This window comes from Scardinius erythrophthalmus (assembly GCF_964197995.2).
Source record: "Scardinius erythrophthalmus genome assembly, chromosome: 11".
NCBI lineage: Eukaryota > Metazoa > Chordata > Actinopteri > Cypriniformes > Leuciscidae > Scardinius > Scardinius erythrophthalmus.
In genome coordinates, this window is record NC_138231.1 from 33535691 (window position 1) to 33551258 (window position 15568).

The window sequence follows — 15568 nt, forward strand, 5'->3', positions numbered from 1 at the left end:
TCGGTTATAGGAAATATAAAATGAATTTTAAAAAATCATTAAAATTCTTGCTTATCAAATAAGCAAATAGTGTCATTAAAGGGAGAAATACACACACACACACATACACACACACACACACAAAAAACATTTTCCAATTCAACTTTTCAATGAAATTCATATGCTTGTTATATAATTTTGAATACAAAATAAATTGCATTAAATGCCAACTGGAAGCATCATAGTTTCAGACTTAGGGATAATACAATTTAATGATAACAAATGAGACATAGGCAGACATCATATTGCTTAAATTATCATTTGACTAAATATTTAAATTTACAAAAAATATATATATTTATTGGAAGACAAAGATGTTCAATAGACATTGGCAGAGCTGAAGATGTGAGAATGTGGGGTGGATCATTTTCATGATATATATTATATATTAGATAAAACATTAAACTCACATTTGTTTTACCAAAATAGTGATGTTGGCAAATTACTATAATCAGGACTGGAAGACATTGCAACTTCTTTAGCATGCACGGAATTCCCCAGAAAATTCCTTTAAAAGATTTGCTTTGGATCTTATTATCACTTCAGCTTCCATAAAACCAAAAATACAGAGATTTATGGTGCATTTAAGTTTTGTGGCTATAAGCTACTCAAAGATTTTTAGTATCAAATCTTCACCCTTATTGCTTTAGCTGACAAAGGCTTGTGCCAATTCTACCTCTAAAATTCCCATTGAATCCTTGAGTCAATCTGGAGTCTCATCACAGTCTGTAGGCAGATCCATATCACTGTATGTAGGCAGAGCCAAATCACTGTAGTTGGTATTTCTATTTCTGCTCCAATGATTGGCACCTTACTGAGCTTATTTAGCGCTAACAAGGTGTTCAGTGATAGCTCAGGAGAAATGCGCTCTCTGAGTGGCTAAATGGCGCAAGCAGATTCTACTATGGCTTAACGCAGCTGAACTGATGTGAGAAGTATGCTGTAGCAGCTTTGCTAACTCAAGCAGAGTGAGAAAATGACACTTCTGTCTCTAACACTTCACCAAATCATTCGAGTAACATCCTCACTCCTGTGATGAGTGAAACTGGCAGGAGTAGAGAGGTTAGTACTCACTTGAGAAATAAATCAACAAAACAAAACAATCAAACTCTGTCCTTCCTGTCTTTCCACTACTTCACATTCTCCACTGCATTAGTTTAATAGATTTAGCTGCAGGTATCCAGGCATAATCTCTTTAGAAAAGTGTGTGAGGCTTCCTTTCCATATTCAAAACAATGTAATTCTGTAAAAACACATCATTTAGTTATGATGCACACTAATGCGTTTTTGAATCATGCATGCCTTGCGAATATAAATTTATCTTTCACTGTCTGTCCTTGACTAAAGAATAAAGACAGGGTACAAGTAGACATTTGAGAGGGACTCACCTGCAGGTGCTACTCTTCTGCATGACCTCTGCCCTGTGGTAACCAGAGAGCTTGCAGAATCCGTCATTACTGTAAACTATAGGCCACTCCACGATTTGCGCATTCCCCAACAAGAAACTTGTCTCTGCATTGAAAAATAAGAGAAGGCAGAGGACACATGTATTACTGTGCCTAAATAACTATTACAGTATTTAGTGTACATATTATTATCTTAATACATGGTTGGGTGTAGTTCAGAGATTCATGTCTCCAGTTAAAAACGAGTTTGTGTCCTGGTTTTTATTGCACTTCAGTTAAACCAGCTTTATGGAATTAATGGAATTTAAAAAAAAAAAAAAAAAACATTTTAAATCAGTGGTCTCAAACTCAGGTCCTGGAGGGACACAGCCCTGTAGAGTTTAGCTCCAACCAGCTCCAACTAATACCTGCTTGGAAACTTCTAATAATCCTGAAGACCTTGATTAGCTGGGTTTAATTATGGATGGAGCAAAACTGTGTAGAGCTGTGGCCCTCCAGGAACTGAGTTTGAGACCAGTGCTTTAAATGGTTGAACAGATCTTAAAGGTACACTATGTAAATGTTGCTGCTCTAGCAGTTAATAAAGAAAACTGCATGTGTAGCATTGTAGCCGGAGCTACTTCTCTCTGTTTATGTCTATGACGAGTCACGTAGGTTCTGGGCTACTCCGGAGCAGCGCCGACCCGAACCAGTCTAAAATAGTCCAAATATAAACAGTTATTATAGGTGTACCATATTGATTCAGGATAAGACAAAATATTTGAACAACAAAAACAGTTTTTTACCTTTAAATTAGTAATTTGTAGATGCTTTCCTGAAAGCCTAAACTCTCAGAAGCATAATTTTTAAGAACAGAATATAATTTCTGCATAGTTGGGACCTATGACACTATTAGCCCCCTGCTGGTAGATGTTGTAACTGTGGTTAATGTGTTTTTGAAAGAATTATCTTATGCTCATCATGGCTGCATTTATTTACTCAAAAATTCAGTAAGAACAGTAATTTTATGACAATGTTTTCTATTTTATTACATTTTTAAAAGTAATTTATTCTTGTGATGGCAAAGCTGAATTGTCAAAATCATTACTCCAGTCTTCACATGATCCTTCAGAAATCATTCTAATATTTATATTGATTTATTGTAATTGTAATTTTGTGGAACATGATGGAACATGATTCCATTTCCCAGAATGCTTTACTTTAACCAAGTATTTAAAATGGTTGCTAAACAATTTGAGTTGGACATTTGTTTGAAAGCACAATTAAATGGGCAACACTGGACTTTTTAAGTTTCAGAAGTCCCTTACAACTTCACTCTGCACCTGTTGAGAGAATCTTTAGTGTTGCAGGAAAGATATTCAGACCAGGGCTGCGTTTCCCAAAAGCATCGTAAGCCTAAGTTGATCGTAAAAACGATCGTACGACTGATCTTAATATTACGGTCTGTTTCCCAAAAGCATCGAAGCTTAAGTAGCACTTGAAAATCTTCGTAGATCTACGAGTGCTCTGGAGTAATCGTACATCCCCAAGTGCATCGTAAGAAGACAGATTTATGAGGACACCTGCAGGACAAACGGCAGATTACACCTTTAACTTTATTCAAATGTATGTGATTATAATATAAGGTTTTGATTGTACTTTATTGTACACTTTATTACTCTTTTTTGTTGTTGGTTAAATTAATGTATAAATTAAATAATTAAAAAGGTCAGAAAAAAAATAGAAATAATTTAATCTAATAATTTTAATCAAAATTAAATGAATGAATAAATAAATATATAAAAGAAATCCTTTAAATCTGTTAAAAATTACATATTTGTTTCGCTCTATCTCCTCTAAAAGGACATTCATTTCATCTTTTTGAAAGGTATCTTTTCGTGTGTGTTTTTTTTTTTCAGCCATTTTGTCAGTGACTCCGCCTGTAGGTGCTTTATATATACTTGTCTTGATTGCTAATCCACAACAGATGACAATTATTAGGTTAAACGTTCAGAATACGATTCCATATAAGGTTATATTTCAGCACTTCGCGAATGGACAGCGACTCTTAAGTAGCACGTAGAGCGCGTTCTCGCACGTTCATGTTAAGTGCATTTTTGGGAAACGCTCGTGGAATTGCTGCGAGCGTTCGTAACTTTGCACGTAGAAAGCGCTCTTAAGAGCTAAGATACATCGTTATCAGGAAACCCGGCCCAGAACGGTGCAGACTCAATGAAAAAACATTTGAGGAGCTATTGAGAATTAGATGCAACAGTGTTGCTCAGTAATTTTTTGCATTGGAATAAATGATAACTGCATTTACATCAACTTTGTGTTTGTGTGATTACATTGAAATGAAAATTACATTGGAACAAAACTAATTAAACAACATTGAGGGGGTAATTTATTTCAAGAATTTGATCAATATCTATTTTAGAACAAAATGTATGCAGGGTTGAGGAGTAAATAGTTACGTGAAATGAAATTTCTGTTATTAAATTACAAAATTAATATAATTGTATTTAGTTGTATTACTGAGGTAAAATGTTTAATTCAATTAGTTACTAATCAACTTAAAACGAAATTGCTTTGCATTGATAAAGTTATCCAAATAAAGTAATCCAAACCACATTTATAATGGGTAACTAATAACAGTAAGCAATAACATTTCCAAAGTAACCTTCCTAACACTGAATGCATGCGAGACTCAACACATTCTTTCTGTTGTGTGACTGTGTGGAATTTCTTTGAATTGCCATGAATTTAATTCCACTTCCTGTCATTCCAATTCAAATTCAATTCAACGTCCCGTGGGGCGGAGTAAATTCAATTCCAATTCATGAATTGAATGGAGGCCAATTCTGAAATTCTGAATTTTGCACAAGCCTGGTGGTTAAATCTGCTAAATTAACCTATTTAACAAATTATGGTATAAAACTACATTTGTAGTTTTTGTAGATGTGTGACTGCAAAATAAATTTAAATAAATATCAAATAAAACAGCACATATACCATTTAGTCTAATCACATGAGGTGGACAGACTCCTTTAAGCTCTCACCTTTCAATGGCACTTTGCTGAAAAGAAAAAAGACTTGAGTTTCAAGTTCTATCTTGGACTTAATTTGTGGAAACAGCCTTAATTAGTTAATTTTTTCATTTGACAAATTGAATTGCAGTGCAGTCTTGACATCAATGTAATTGATGCAAGGTGGTCTAGCCATAGCCGGTGGGTCAAAGACCTGAACATTGTTCCTGTGAGACTATGCCATTAAAGAGACTAAGTCATCCTCTCTAGACTTCATTAGCGTTTTAGTGAGGCTAAAGCCAGCTGACTTCAGCCTCCCAACGCAGGTTTAAAAATAGCCAGGCAAAGAAGACATTACAGCACAAATCAGGACACAAATTGTCATAGAAATGTCTGTGACAATACAAATCCTTGCACAAATACAGACACCCACAAACAGAATCACCTTGGCTCACACATACACACAAGGCTTTTATACTGCGGCAGAGCTACAGTTCTCTCTGGACACATGCAGTCCCCCCCTGAGGAAAGAGAGAGAGAGAGAGAGAGAGAGAGAGAGAGAGAGAGAGAGAGAGAGAGAGAGAGAGAGAGAGAGAGAGAGAGAGAGAGAGAGAGAGAGAGAGAGAGAGAGAGAGCGTGGCATTTGACACAGCCATTTAAAAAAAAGTGGCTGCTTCTCTCCTCCATTGAATAGTCTCCATTATCTCTCCTCCTCCTCCTCTTTCAGTTTGCCTCCGCAGGACCAGCTGAAAGGAGAAGCGGAAAGGATAAAGTGAAGTGCTGTCCCCTTGAGGAAGGAGAGTGGAGACTCATTACAGCGGTCTCCACGCCATGGCCCCTGCCCTTGGATCAGGGGCCAATTGCGAGGAAGTACTGTACTCCCTGAGGATGCAAGAGACCCAGATCCTGTTTTGCAGATCAGGGCTCAGATATGATAATCATGTAAAGCTCTGTCACTGATGATATATCATATTCTCAGCCAAGACAGCACGTTCAGACTAATAAAGATTCTGGCAAGAAGTCAAGCATTAATAACTAATATAGAAAAGGAGTTCAGGCGAGTGGAGCAGTCACTTCCACAGCATAACAATAACAAAGAATAGTCTTTGCGAGGAATGACTGTTGGGTTGACTGAGATGTTGTTGCAATGAGAGTCATAATAGTTTAGATTTTTTTATTGCCATTTTAATTATTTATTTTTTGTTAATTTGTTAGAATTATTTTTCATTTATTTTAGTTTTTCTCAATTTTTACATAGCCCCTAAAGGGACATGGTGAAGGGTAAATAATTTTTTTTTTAATCAGAGGTGTAAAGAGTACATAAAAACCATACTTGTAAGTAACAGTACAGACACCTTACAGCGAACATGACTCCATTACAAGTCACAAGTCACAATACCACTTGAGTAAGTCTCAAGAGTGTCTGATTTTAACAGCACTTATAGGCTCAAAGATGCTAGTCCTCGACACCTAAGAGACATGCCAATTAAAAAATAAGAAACAGTGGATTTGTGAGGAGAACGATCACGTTTATTCAGAAAAAAATGAGCTCCTCAATATTGCAATCGACACAAGAGCCTCTTATCCGTCTACAAAGACTCAAGTCTCAGTTAAGCTCAAGTGCTCAAAAAGTTAACCAATATCCTTCAAAAGTTCTCTTCAATATAACGCATAAATAAAATAATGTGTCATATAATTAAATCCTAAAAAGGTCAAAGCCTACTTGCAGTGGATATGCTGGTTTCAGCCTCAGCGGCTGTAGCAATGTCCTCATCTCATATAAACACCTGTGATTCACAACTACCTGCTAATGCACTCGCATTCACTTAATGTAGCCTTGTTGACAAGTTGAGGTAATAAGGGCAAAACGCACAAGACATACCTTTTTACTGGAAAATAAAAATTTATTCAAAATATTAATAACAACTATAATGATATCTCAATGGTACAAAACAACACTAGCTCACAAAACTTTTTCGGTAAATGCTTAAGTGAGCGAGTTCAAGGTTTCTCTGGGAAGACAAAAGTTTGAGTGAAAGCAAAAGCAAAGAAATAATAATTTTTCTCATTTCTCATACTTTATCCATCACCATGACCCCTTATGGACAAGTTTTCAATCTGTCAATGTTGTTTTAAAATTTTTCAGAGCTTTCTATCTTTTATTTTGGTTATAGTGTGGCTGCCAAAGTTAATGCACTAGTATAATTTCAAAATTTCAAATTAAATTTCTCAGGACACTCTACTGTTATAGTGGTATGTTTAATGCAGATAGATTTGAAAGGTTTCAAGCTTTATAATATACTATATATCAAAAACTAAAGCTTAAAATAATTTTTGCCCATTTTAAAAAATTATTTTAGTTCCATTTATATTTGTTTTCATGCAGTTTTTATTTCAGTCTTTGTTAACAAACCCATTACTTAGTAATGAAAACAAATTATTATGAACATTTATTTATAATTAAAATTATATGGACAAAGACAATTGAAACAATTGAACCACGCTGTATAAAGCAATGCAATACACAGACGGCACACATCCAGATCCACCTCAAGGCAAAAAGAGCATCCATTTCACAGGCCATACGAGGACACAGCTGTTTTGTCTGGCGGCATGTAAAATCAATGGAATATTGAGGCTAGAAAGACTTTAATCTTTATAATCTCACTTGAGGCAAATTAACACTTAGGTTTACCTGTGTCTCTATTGAATTAGTCTTGTTGTTTTTAAGAGCAGCTCATGTCAGCTGATTCAGACCTTAAATAGCCCAAGTGGTTGTAACACATACATTGATTACACTTCCAGATCCATGTGAAGCATACGGCAGTCCATCAGCACTTTATGTGTAATATGGGATGCTGCCGAAAGCTTATTGTGTAAATGGTGAATAAGAGGCATATTGACAGCGATGAAAGACTTGGTGATGTGCGTGCCAACCCCACGTGGGAGGCCAACAGACAGCTGCTAGGTTGCTCCTACAATTCCACAGCAGTGTGTTTACAGGAAAAACATCTCATATCAGCACTCACATGGCCACATTTACATATGTACATATCATTTTCTTTCCGCTTTACTTGCCCACTCACACAAACTCATGAAACAGCTGCATCTTCTTTTGCACAACACATGTAAATGCAACATAATAAAATGCACTATAAAAAGAAATTGGGAACAGTTATACATCAATGCTGAGAAACGTGATGCGTTTTTAATCATGTTAAGCTTTTTTGCACTGGATGACTTGTACATTTCAGAAACAAATTTAGTGTTCATATTTTTAAATGTCATCAATTATGTGTATGACGGAAATTAAAAATTGTGAGGAAGAGAATATCAAGGCAAATATTTATTAATATTATATGAAATAGTTACGTTTAGATGCACGTAAAAACTGCATAAAAAAAACTCACACAAACATCAATAACAGTAGCAAGTTATAATCTGATTGACTGCCAACTTTCTTTTTTCTATCAGTCAGAAATGAACTATACACATATATTTTACGGTGAGACTGTCTGACTAACATTTAAAGAGACCAACCAGTTTGTTTGTTTGCCTATAGGGGCGTTTAATAAAATATATATTTCATTTCATTTTTATATTTCATAAAGTCCCTAAATGCCTCTAGATAAATACTATATATATATATATATATTCCTTAAACCCACCCCTAAAAAACAAACAAACTGTGGTTGGTCACTTTAAATGTCAATCAGACAGTCATTTCCTGCTGAAGATGGAAGTTCTTTGCTGTGTCCAAATATGCCAACATCCATGCTATAAAGTAGGTGCAGTAGTAGTATGTCCGAATTCATAGTATTCATTAAACAGGTGGAAAGTACCTGGATGGCCTACCACTTCCGGAGAGATTCTGAAGTGTGCATTCAATGAGCACTTTACTGTCCCATGAGGGCCATGGGAGAGGATTTGTGAATGGAGGAGAAGCAACGCGACTGATGCCATAAGTCACAAGACAGTGACAACATGGCGGCTGTAGTATATCCGAATTAAATTCACACTACACAGATTCATACTATTTAGAACATACTTTTTTAACAGTCGCAAAGTAAGTTTGAAACCAAATGTAGTACCTACAACTCAGTATGTGATTTCAGACACAGCAAAAAGTTGCAACAATTGAGGATCAGGTCCTGATCTTATGCCACAGGTCAAGGGTCTGACTACACAAGACTAAAATAATGCTGACAATCAATACACTTCAACAGCATAATGTCAGCAAAATTATGCATCATAATGCAATCCACACAGTTTATTCCTGCTGCAATGCATGCTGGGAATGTGCAAGTCAGCAATATTTTTCATTATGAAACGGTTTGTTCAAACGACTCTCTAAGGCTATAGTAACAACATTTGAGGCAAATATTATTGGTCTCACACGTGTTTTTATGTATCCAAATTCACATTTCTTAGCATTTGTGACTCAAAATCATGCTATAGAAAATGTTATTCTTTGACATTTGGAATGCAGTGTTCTAACAAGAAAGACAGGCCATGATTCAGATTAAAAACTTTTAAGTTTGACAAAAGAGGGTAGCAGACTTAGAAATTGCACTGATTATTAAACGCTGTGCGATAGACTCTCTGCTTTGAGACAATTTGTGACCTTTTCTCTGGCTTCATCGCCTCTCGCTGTCATTCTTTATCCCTCTTTAATTCTCTATTCAATTACGGTGTGACACTTTGTGTGTGTCAGCATTTGACTCCATTACTTCCAGCAAGAAGAGAGATGTCCACAGCATGTGCATTAGGAAATAACCACTGCCAATCTCCGACCTAAGGTCCTGCCTTAAGCAAACGGCTTTGAGGATCGTTGTCAATTTAATCTCAAGCGTACACTTAGGAATTCCAATAGGGAAGGTTCAGGCCAGGTCTGACGAACTTTGAGATTTCCTGAGGGCTAATATGTCACTTTTTTATAATACACAATTTGCCACAAGTTTATTTCAGCTTCACAAATGGCCCGTTTTATTATGTTTAAATGTTATAAATACATCTGGCCAAGCTGACTTAGAATCAAGCCAAAGACAAATCAGGTGGAGAACCCCAGTCTCATGAATCATTCACTGCTTTACCAATTGGTGGCAGTTTTTGAGCCTGCTGTACAGTGTGCTTTATGGGACATACACTACAGTAAAAAAAAAAATTAGGCAAAGATGTATTAAATTGAGCAACAGTGACAGTGAAGACTTTCTTTTTCAAATATGCTGTTCTTATGGACTTTCTATTCCTCAAAGAATAAAAAAAAACAATATCACAATTTATACAAAAAAATATTAAGCAATTACACAATGTTTCAACATAATAAATGTTTCTTGAGCATGATTTCTGGATCATGTGACACTGAAGACTGGAGTAAAGATGCTGAAAATTCAGCTGGGCCATCACAAGATTAAATTTTAATACTTTAATACTTTTATACTTTTTAAAATATATTCAAATAGAAGTTATTTTAAATTGAAATAATATTTCACAACATTACTGTTTTTACTGTATTGTTTATCAAATAATTGCAGCATGTTAAGAAAAAAGAAAGATCATTTCAAAAAAATCAGTAACACTTTATTTTAAGGTGTCTTTGTTACACTGTTATTATATATTTAAGTACTGAGTACTTTTTAAACTAATACTTTTAATGGGTTAGTGCGACATATTGAATTGGACGTGACCGCAAGCGAATGTTTGACTTTTCTTTTTAACTCTTTCTTTTTAACTTAGAGTCAGTTAGAATAAGATCAGTTGTTTACAATTTATTATGTCAGGTAAATGTATCATGCCAATTTCATAATCAGTTCAAAGATAATCAATACAATAACATCAATATGCTCAGAGATAAAGAGTAAAAGATGTAGGCTAAACCTGACATTTAGAAAAATACATAATGCTGAAGTCCTTGAGGTCCTTCAACATTATGGGCTAATCTTAGTTACAGAATCGCCCTGAGCCTCCTGTTGCATTTCTTTATCTAGCCAGAAACTTCTTTTCACATGGAAACATTTGCTAACAATCGGAATTTGCATTCAGAGTTTACACCTTTTGAGAGCAGGAGACCATTTGCCTGGAAGACCCACCCTCCTTTGTGTGCAAGTTATCTCTAAACTCTTAAAAACTTTTTGGTTTACATTTATACCTGTCACACTGAGACATTTCAAATGATACTAAATATGTATAATACTGTATGATAATTATTCACATTAAATCATATAGATTCTTGGGTGAATTTTGGTGATCTCAGGATGAGGGAGAAGGGACGGGGGAAGAGGGAAGGAAAATGTAGATTAGGATGATTCTGAGGTGAGACTTGCGTCTCGATAGTGCAGAAGAGTGAGTTCAAATGTTAATTTCCTATGTTCTTTCAGAGAGATGCCCTCTCTTCCAGTTTTTCCCACCTTACAAGTTCATGAGTCATATGGAACATTCTATGGTATTTTATGGCGCTTTTTACTCTTTTTGGGTCTTGATAGATCTAGTCCCTATTTATTTATATTGGGTATATTCTAATCTAAACACTTTCTACATATCAAATTTTGTCCTCCCCCGGAAGAAAGTTTGTAATGGCATTCTGTACTTAAGTGAGATAGTGGAGTTGGTGGTGGATTTTCATACAGCAACCATTCAGAATGAACAAATTGGAACGGTACAAAGCCACAAATACATAGAAAATCCATCGAACAGCAGACTGGACTGACAGCACAGCGAGGCTTTAGAAGAAAACCTAGAGTAGCCTGTACTTTCTGAGGGAGCTGTCAGATATGTTCTACCAGTCTTCTACGCTAGAAAAGAAGATGGTGGGGCAATTGGAGACCGTAACAAACAATTCACCAAGTACATGCTCCCTACAGCTGCCATTAGGAGGTACAAATGGTGTCTTCTCCAGCTCTCCACTGCATGTTACTGGCGGTCACTGCAGTGGGGAGTAATGCCAATAAACAAGCTTACATTCCTCTATTTTTGGATCCATTAGCATTCAGATTTTTCTGTGTATGTGATGCTATTGCATTGTGTGTGTTCTTGCACTGCTTACGTGGAAGCAGGTTGGTACACCTGCTTCTTGGGGAAAGGACGACTACAGGGAAAGTGGAAGAAGAAACAGATCCTATTAAGATAAACCTGTATTTACAAGGAGTACACTATTTTTAGCGCCGGTGATCTTTGTGAAAAATAAATTTATGTTAGCCATTATGGATGACAAGCATGTAAAAAAAAAATATAATTTTCGGTTTAGATACACATCAGATATTGGTTTCCTCCGGTTTATTGAACGCAAAACACAACCAGCTCTCTGAACTGGTAAACAGTGGTTAGCACTTTCTTTTTTCTGCTTTGGTTTGGCATGGATATCTATTTTCCTCACTAGTCTTATGATCTCCTTAAGTTTTTTTTTTTTTTTTGGTTCTCTCAAAAGTTTCCTTTTACCAAACAAACCCTACTTTATCAATTCCTCTAGCTTCCCTTTCATAAGTTTGTTGCTGAAGTATGTATGTAATATAATGTGTGTAATAAATACTTATTTATTTTATTTATCTTTTTAAACCGTAAACATCCCTTTTCAGTGTGTGTGTGTGTCTTTCTCTCTTTGAGAGTGTGTAGTGTGCATGTATACCTTACACTGTGACAAGCGTTACAAAAGAGCAAGCTGAGGATGGCCAGGGGCAACCATGCTCAGATGAGCTGTGGTACATTATTACATAAGCCCCATACACAATACGCAAATGAACAGTTCTAAGGAGGTAGGAAAAGAGAGAGAATAAATGAGTACAAGAATGGGAGAAAGTATACAGCACTGCATACTAAAAAATAAAAACAACAATAAAAATAATTATAATTATTATTATTAAAAATAATAATTCAAATAAATTAAAATAGAATAAAATAAAACAAAATAAAAAATAAATAAGTAAAAATACTTAAAAAACTTAACCCATATAACCAAACATATGCAAATTGTTCTTGGAATTGTCAGCCTTGAAAGCTGGTTCAGCAGGTATGAGCTTCCCCAATGTCAAAAAGCACTTGTGAAATCATTTAATTTCCCAGTCAGTGAGAGCTCCTGCTGTAACTGATTAGCCAAACATCAACCTGACTACAAAAAGCTTCTTTAACACATTATAATTCACCACAGTTGTTTCTATACATACATAAGAAAATTGGAGAGAAATATGCACTGCTTTTGCTGTTCTAACAAGATAAAAAAAAACTTATAAAAGTTGACTTTGTTTGCCGTCAGCTGTGTGTCTTGATTGCCCTAAGTGTACTGGCAAAATTCAAACAAACTCTTCTGTCCCCAAACAAAGGAGAAGAGCAGGGAGGATCTGGGTAAATAAGGGACAGAGACACAAAGCCTCAGAAACACCTGAACTCGTCAAAGGCTTCATTATTTTGAGGTGGACATGCTGCGTATGATGATATAAGAGGTATATGAAAAACAAATTGCCTGAACGATTTGACGAATTGACTGAATTATGCTCAAAGATTGGATCATTTTTGGCTATTACATAATTGACAATAATGAAGAGTTTTGATTGCTTAGCTTTTTACGCCTTGTTCAACCAGCCAACTGCAATTTAAAGCCTGGGGTGTTTTGGGGTTTCAAGATGATGAAGGAGGTAGTACTCTTTTAAAGTCAAACCAAATCAAGTCTCATCTTCTTTGGAAAATAATTTTTGAAATCTTAGTTTCAAATCTAACTAGAAGAGTTTGAATCTAACTTCATTAAGACAACATAAAAGACTTCTAATACCTCTGTAGATTCCAACTACACCGAGATCCAGTTCCTGCCAAACTTTCTCCAATTTATTCAAAAAAATCACAGTGTTAACTTACCACTTGCACACCACCGCCATATTATAGCTGCAAAATCATATTGTAAATAATTATCAGCTCTATAATTCTAAAATCTTAAGAGAATTTTGTAGTGTTCATCCATCAATTTTAAAATCACCATCAGCATGGAGCCTCAGTGGGAGCTGGCAGCTCATTGGCAGCATATCGGCACTGACTTTAGATATATTTTTAAATGTACCTTGGTGAAATTGTGGGAAGGATGAGGCTCTTACCTTCCCTTTTATTTACACTCAACCTCTCATTTTTATTCTTGACAGGCATTAAATACTTCTTGACTCTTTTTGACTTGCGCCAATTGATGCCTGTGAAAGAGTTCATTCATCCAAATACAGAATGCATGAACTTTCTTATTAAAAAATCCTTGACAAGAAAATAAATTTAAATTTAAATGCAAGAATAAATTATCCAGCCCATTCAGATTCTGTCAGCATATTTGAATTAGTAATGGGATGAGGCAGGATGTCCAAAAACAACATGAGATGTGTTTAACAACTTCATCTGAACTGGAATTCAAAATTCTTCCACTTAATGCATTGATGAAACATTAAACAATGATCACAGTGACAGGGGAGCTCACAGAATACAAACATCAGCATCTTGTTAAAACAGTGAATATGATCAGGATTTATAAAAAAATAATGTAGAGCCTTTTTTTTCCTCAAAAGATACAAGCTCTGCCTCAGATTTGGTAAGGAGTGTGTGGGAGATCTGGAGACCCTTGGAAGTCAGAGAGCTGCCCACAGCAAATGTCAAGGCATGGTATTACGAGCTGAGGGTACTGCATGAAAGCACACACACGCAGAGTTTATCAGACAGAACTGTCTGGTCTCAATATACAAAAACACCAAATTTATGCCTTCAACTTTTAAGTCTGTTGTGTGCAGGGATATTAATAGCTTTTGATGCAGTAATCATGTGTGACCTCTGCTGGTGAAGTCCAGTGGCAGATTCACATGGAAAATGTATGTGACACAAAACGACTGCAATTCACACTACAGGCGACAAGCCCTTCACAAATGAGAAGATCCACCGCAAAGCAGCCAAGAAAAACAGCATCAACTTTAAATGAACTTTTGCTATGATTAAAAATAATTTAATGATATAAGCAATTGAGAAATTAACATGTAGATAAACCCCTGGTGATTCTAGACCCTCTGTAACTACTTGATGATAATGATAATAATCATTTTTATTATATATTACTATAAATAAAACTGAAAATGCATGCTATTAAAAAGTGATTACAATGCATAATTTAACTTAAAAATAAAATAATGTATTATTTATAATAGTGAAGTTCCCATCAAACACTATGAACCTGAAGTGCTAGTTTAAATTGTAGGTTTAAAGTTTTACACATAAGCTAGAAAGATTGTTCGTGTGACGAAATGGCTGTTGGTGAGACTCCACACAAAATACACGCACTTTTCACAAGCGTCAATTGACGCAAATAAATGTTTCCCCGTGTGAGATTCATCCCGAATAGGTTGTAGATGTCATCAAATAATATGACATATTATTATTATTATCAATGTTGAAAACATTTTGTAATTGCTTGATATTTTTGTGGAAATTTAGATATTTTATTCAGAATTCTTTGAGGAATAGATGAGTAACAGTCATTAATACATTGTTGCCGATAATGGGCAGCAATAGTACAAAGGTAATGTTTTGAGAAGCAATTGGGCAATGTGCTATTAACAGTGTTTAATTACTATTATTATGGTAATGGTGCGATCATGTTTTGCTCACGGTTGCTCCCTGTATTGCCGCTCTTTTTAATATTAAGCATTAGTAATTATAAATAAAGTTTTTATTAAACTGTCAATAAAGAAGAGTAGGCTATCTAGAAGTGAATACGTAGTCGCGTCGTATGCAAATATTCAAGCTTACTTTGATCAGATTAGGTTTCCCATTTTTATAGAAAGAAACGTACAAGCTTTGTTTTTACGCATAATTCTGAGCAAACACACTATTAAAGTTAAAGAAAGCGAGAGAGAATTTATACATATCTAAAGCCATCATAAGACTTTCCCTCTTTGCTTTATCAGGTAGCCTACTGCAATCTGAAGAAACCGATCATCTTACCACTTGAGCGACGGACAATATTTTCCAAAAAAGTGTTCTGTGGTGCCACCAGTCCTCTTTTTCCCCCGTGCATTCTGCGGTCGGGCAGTGTCGGTCAGGCTCGCGGACTTGGTGGAAGCTGGTCGTAAAAGTGATGCAGGCGGGATGGGAATCTATCGGTGGGATGGA

General features: G+C 35.5%; 1 protein-coding gene across 1 annotated transcript in view; it reads right to left on the bottom strand.

Moving 5' to 3' along the window:
* Positions 1 to 15513, bottom strand: part of kcnh5a (potassium voltage-gated channel, subfamily H (eag-related), member 5a) — a 97918-nt gene extending 82405 nt beyond the window's left edge. Inside the window, exons 1-2 of the mRNA XM_081378637.1 lie at positions 15401 to 15513; positions 1428 to 1551 (exon numbers count right to left, since the gene is read on the bottom strand). Of these exons, the coding sequence (XP_081234763.1) occupies positions 1428 to 1551; positions 15401 to 15473 (197 nt within the window). The 5' untranslated portion in view covers positions 15474 to 15513. The remainder of the gene's footprint in view (positions 1 to 1427; positions 1552 to 15400) is intronic.
* Between the last annotated feature and the right edge of the window lie 55 nt (positions 15514 to 15568).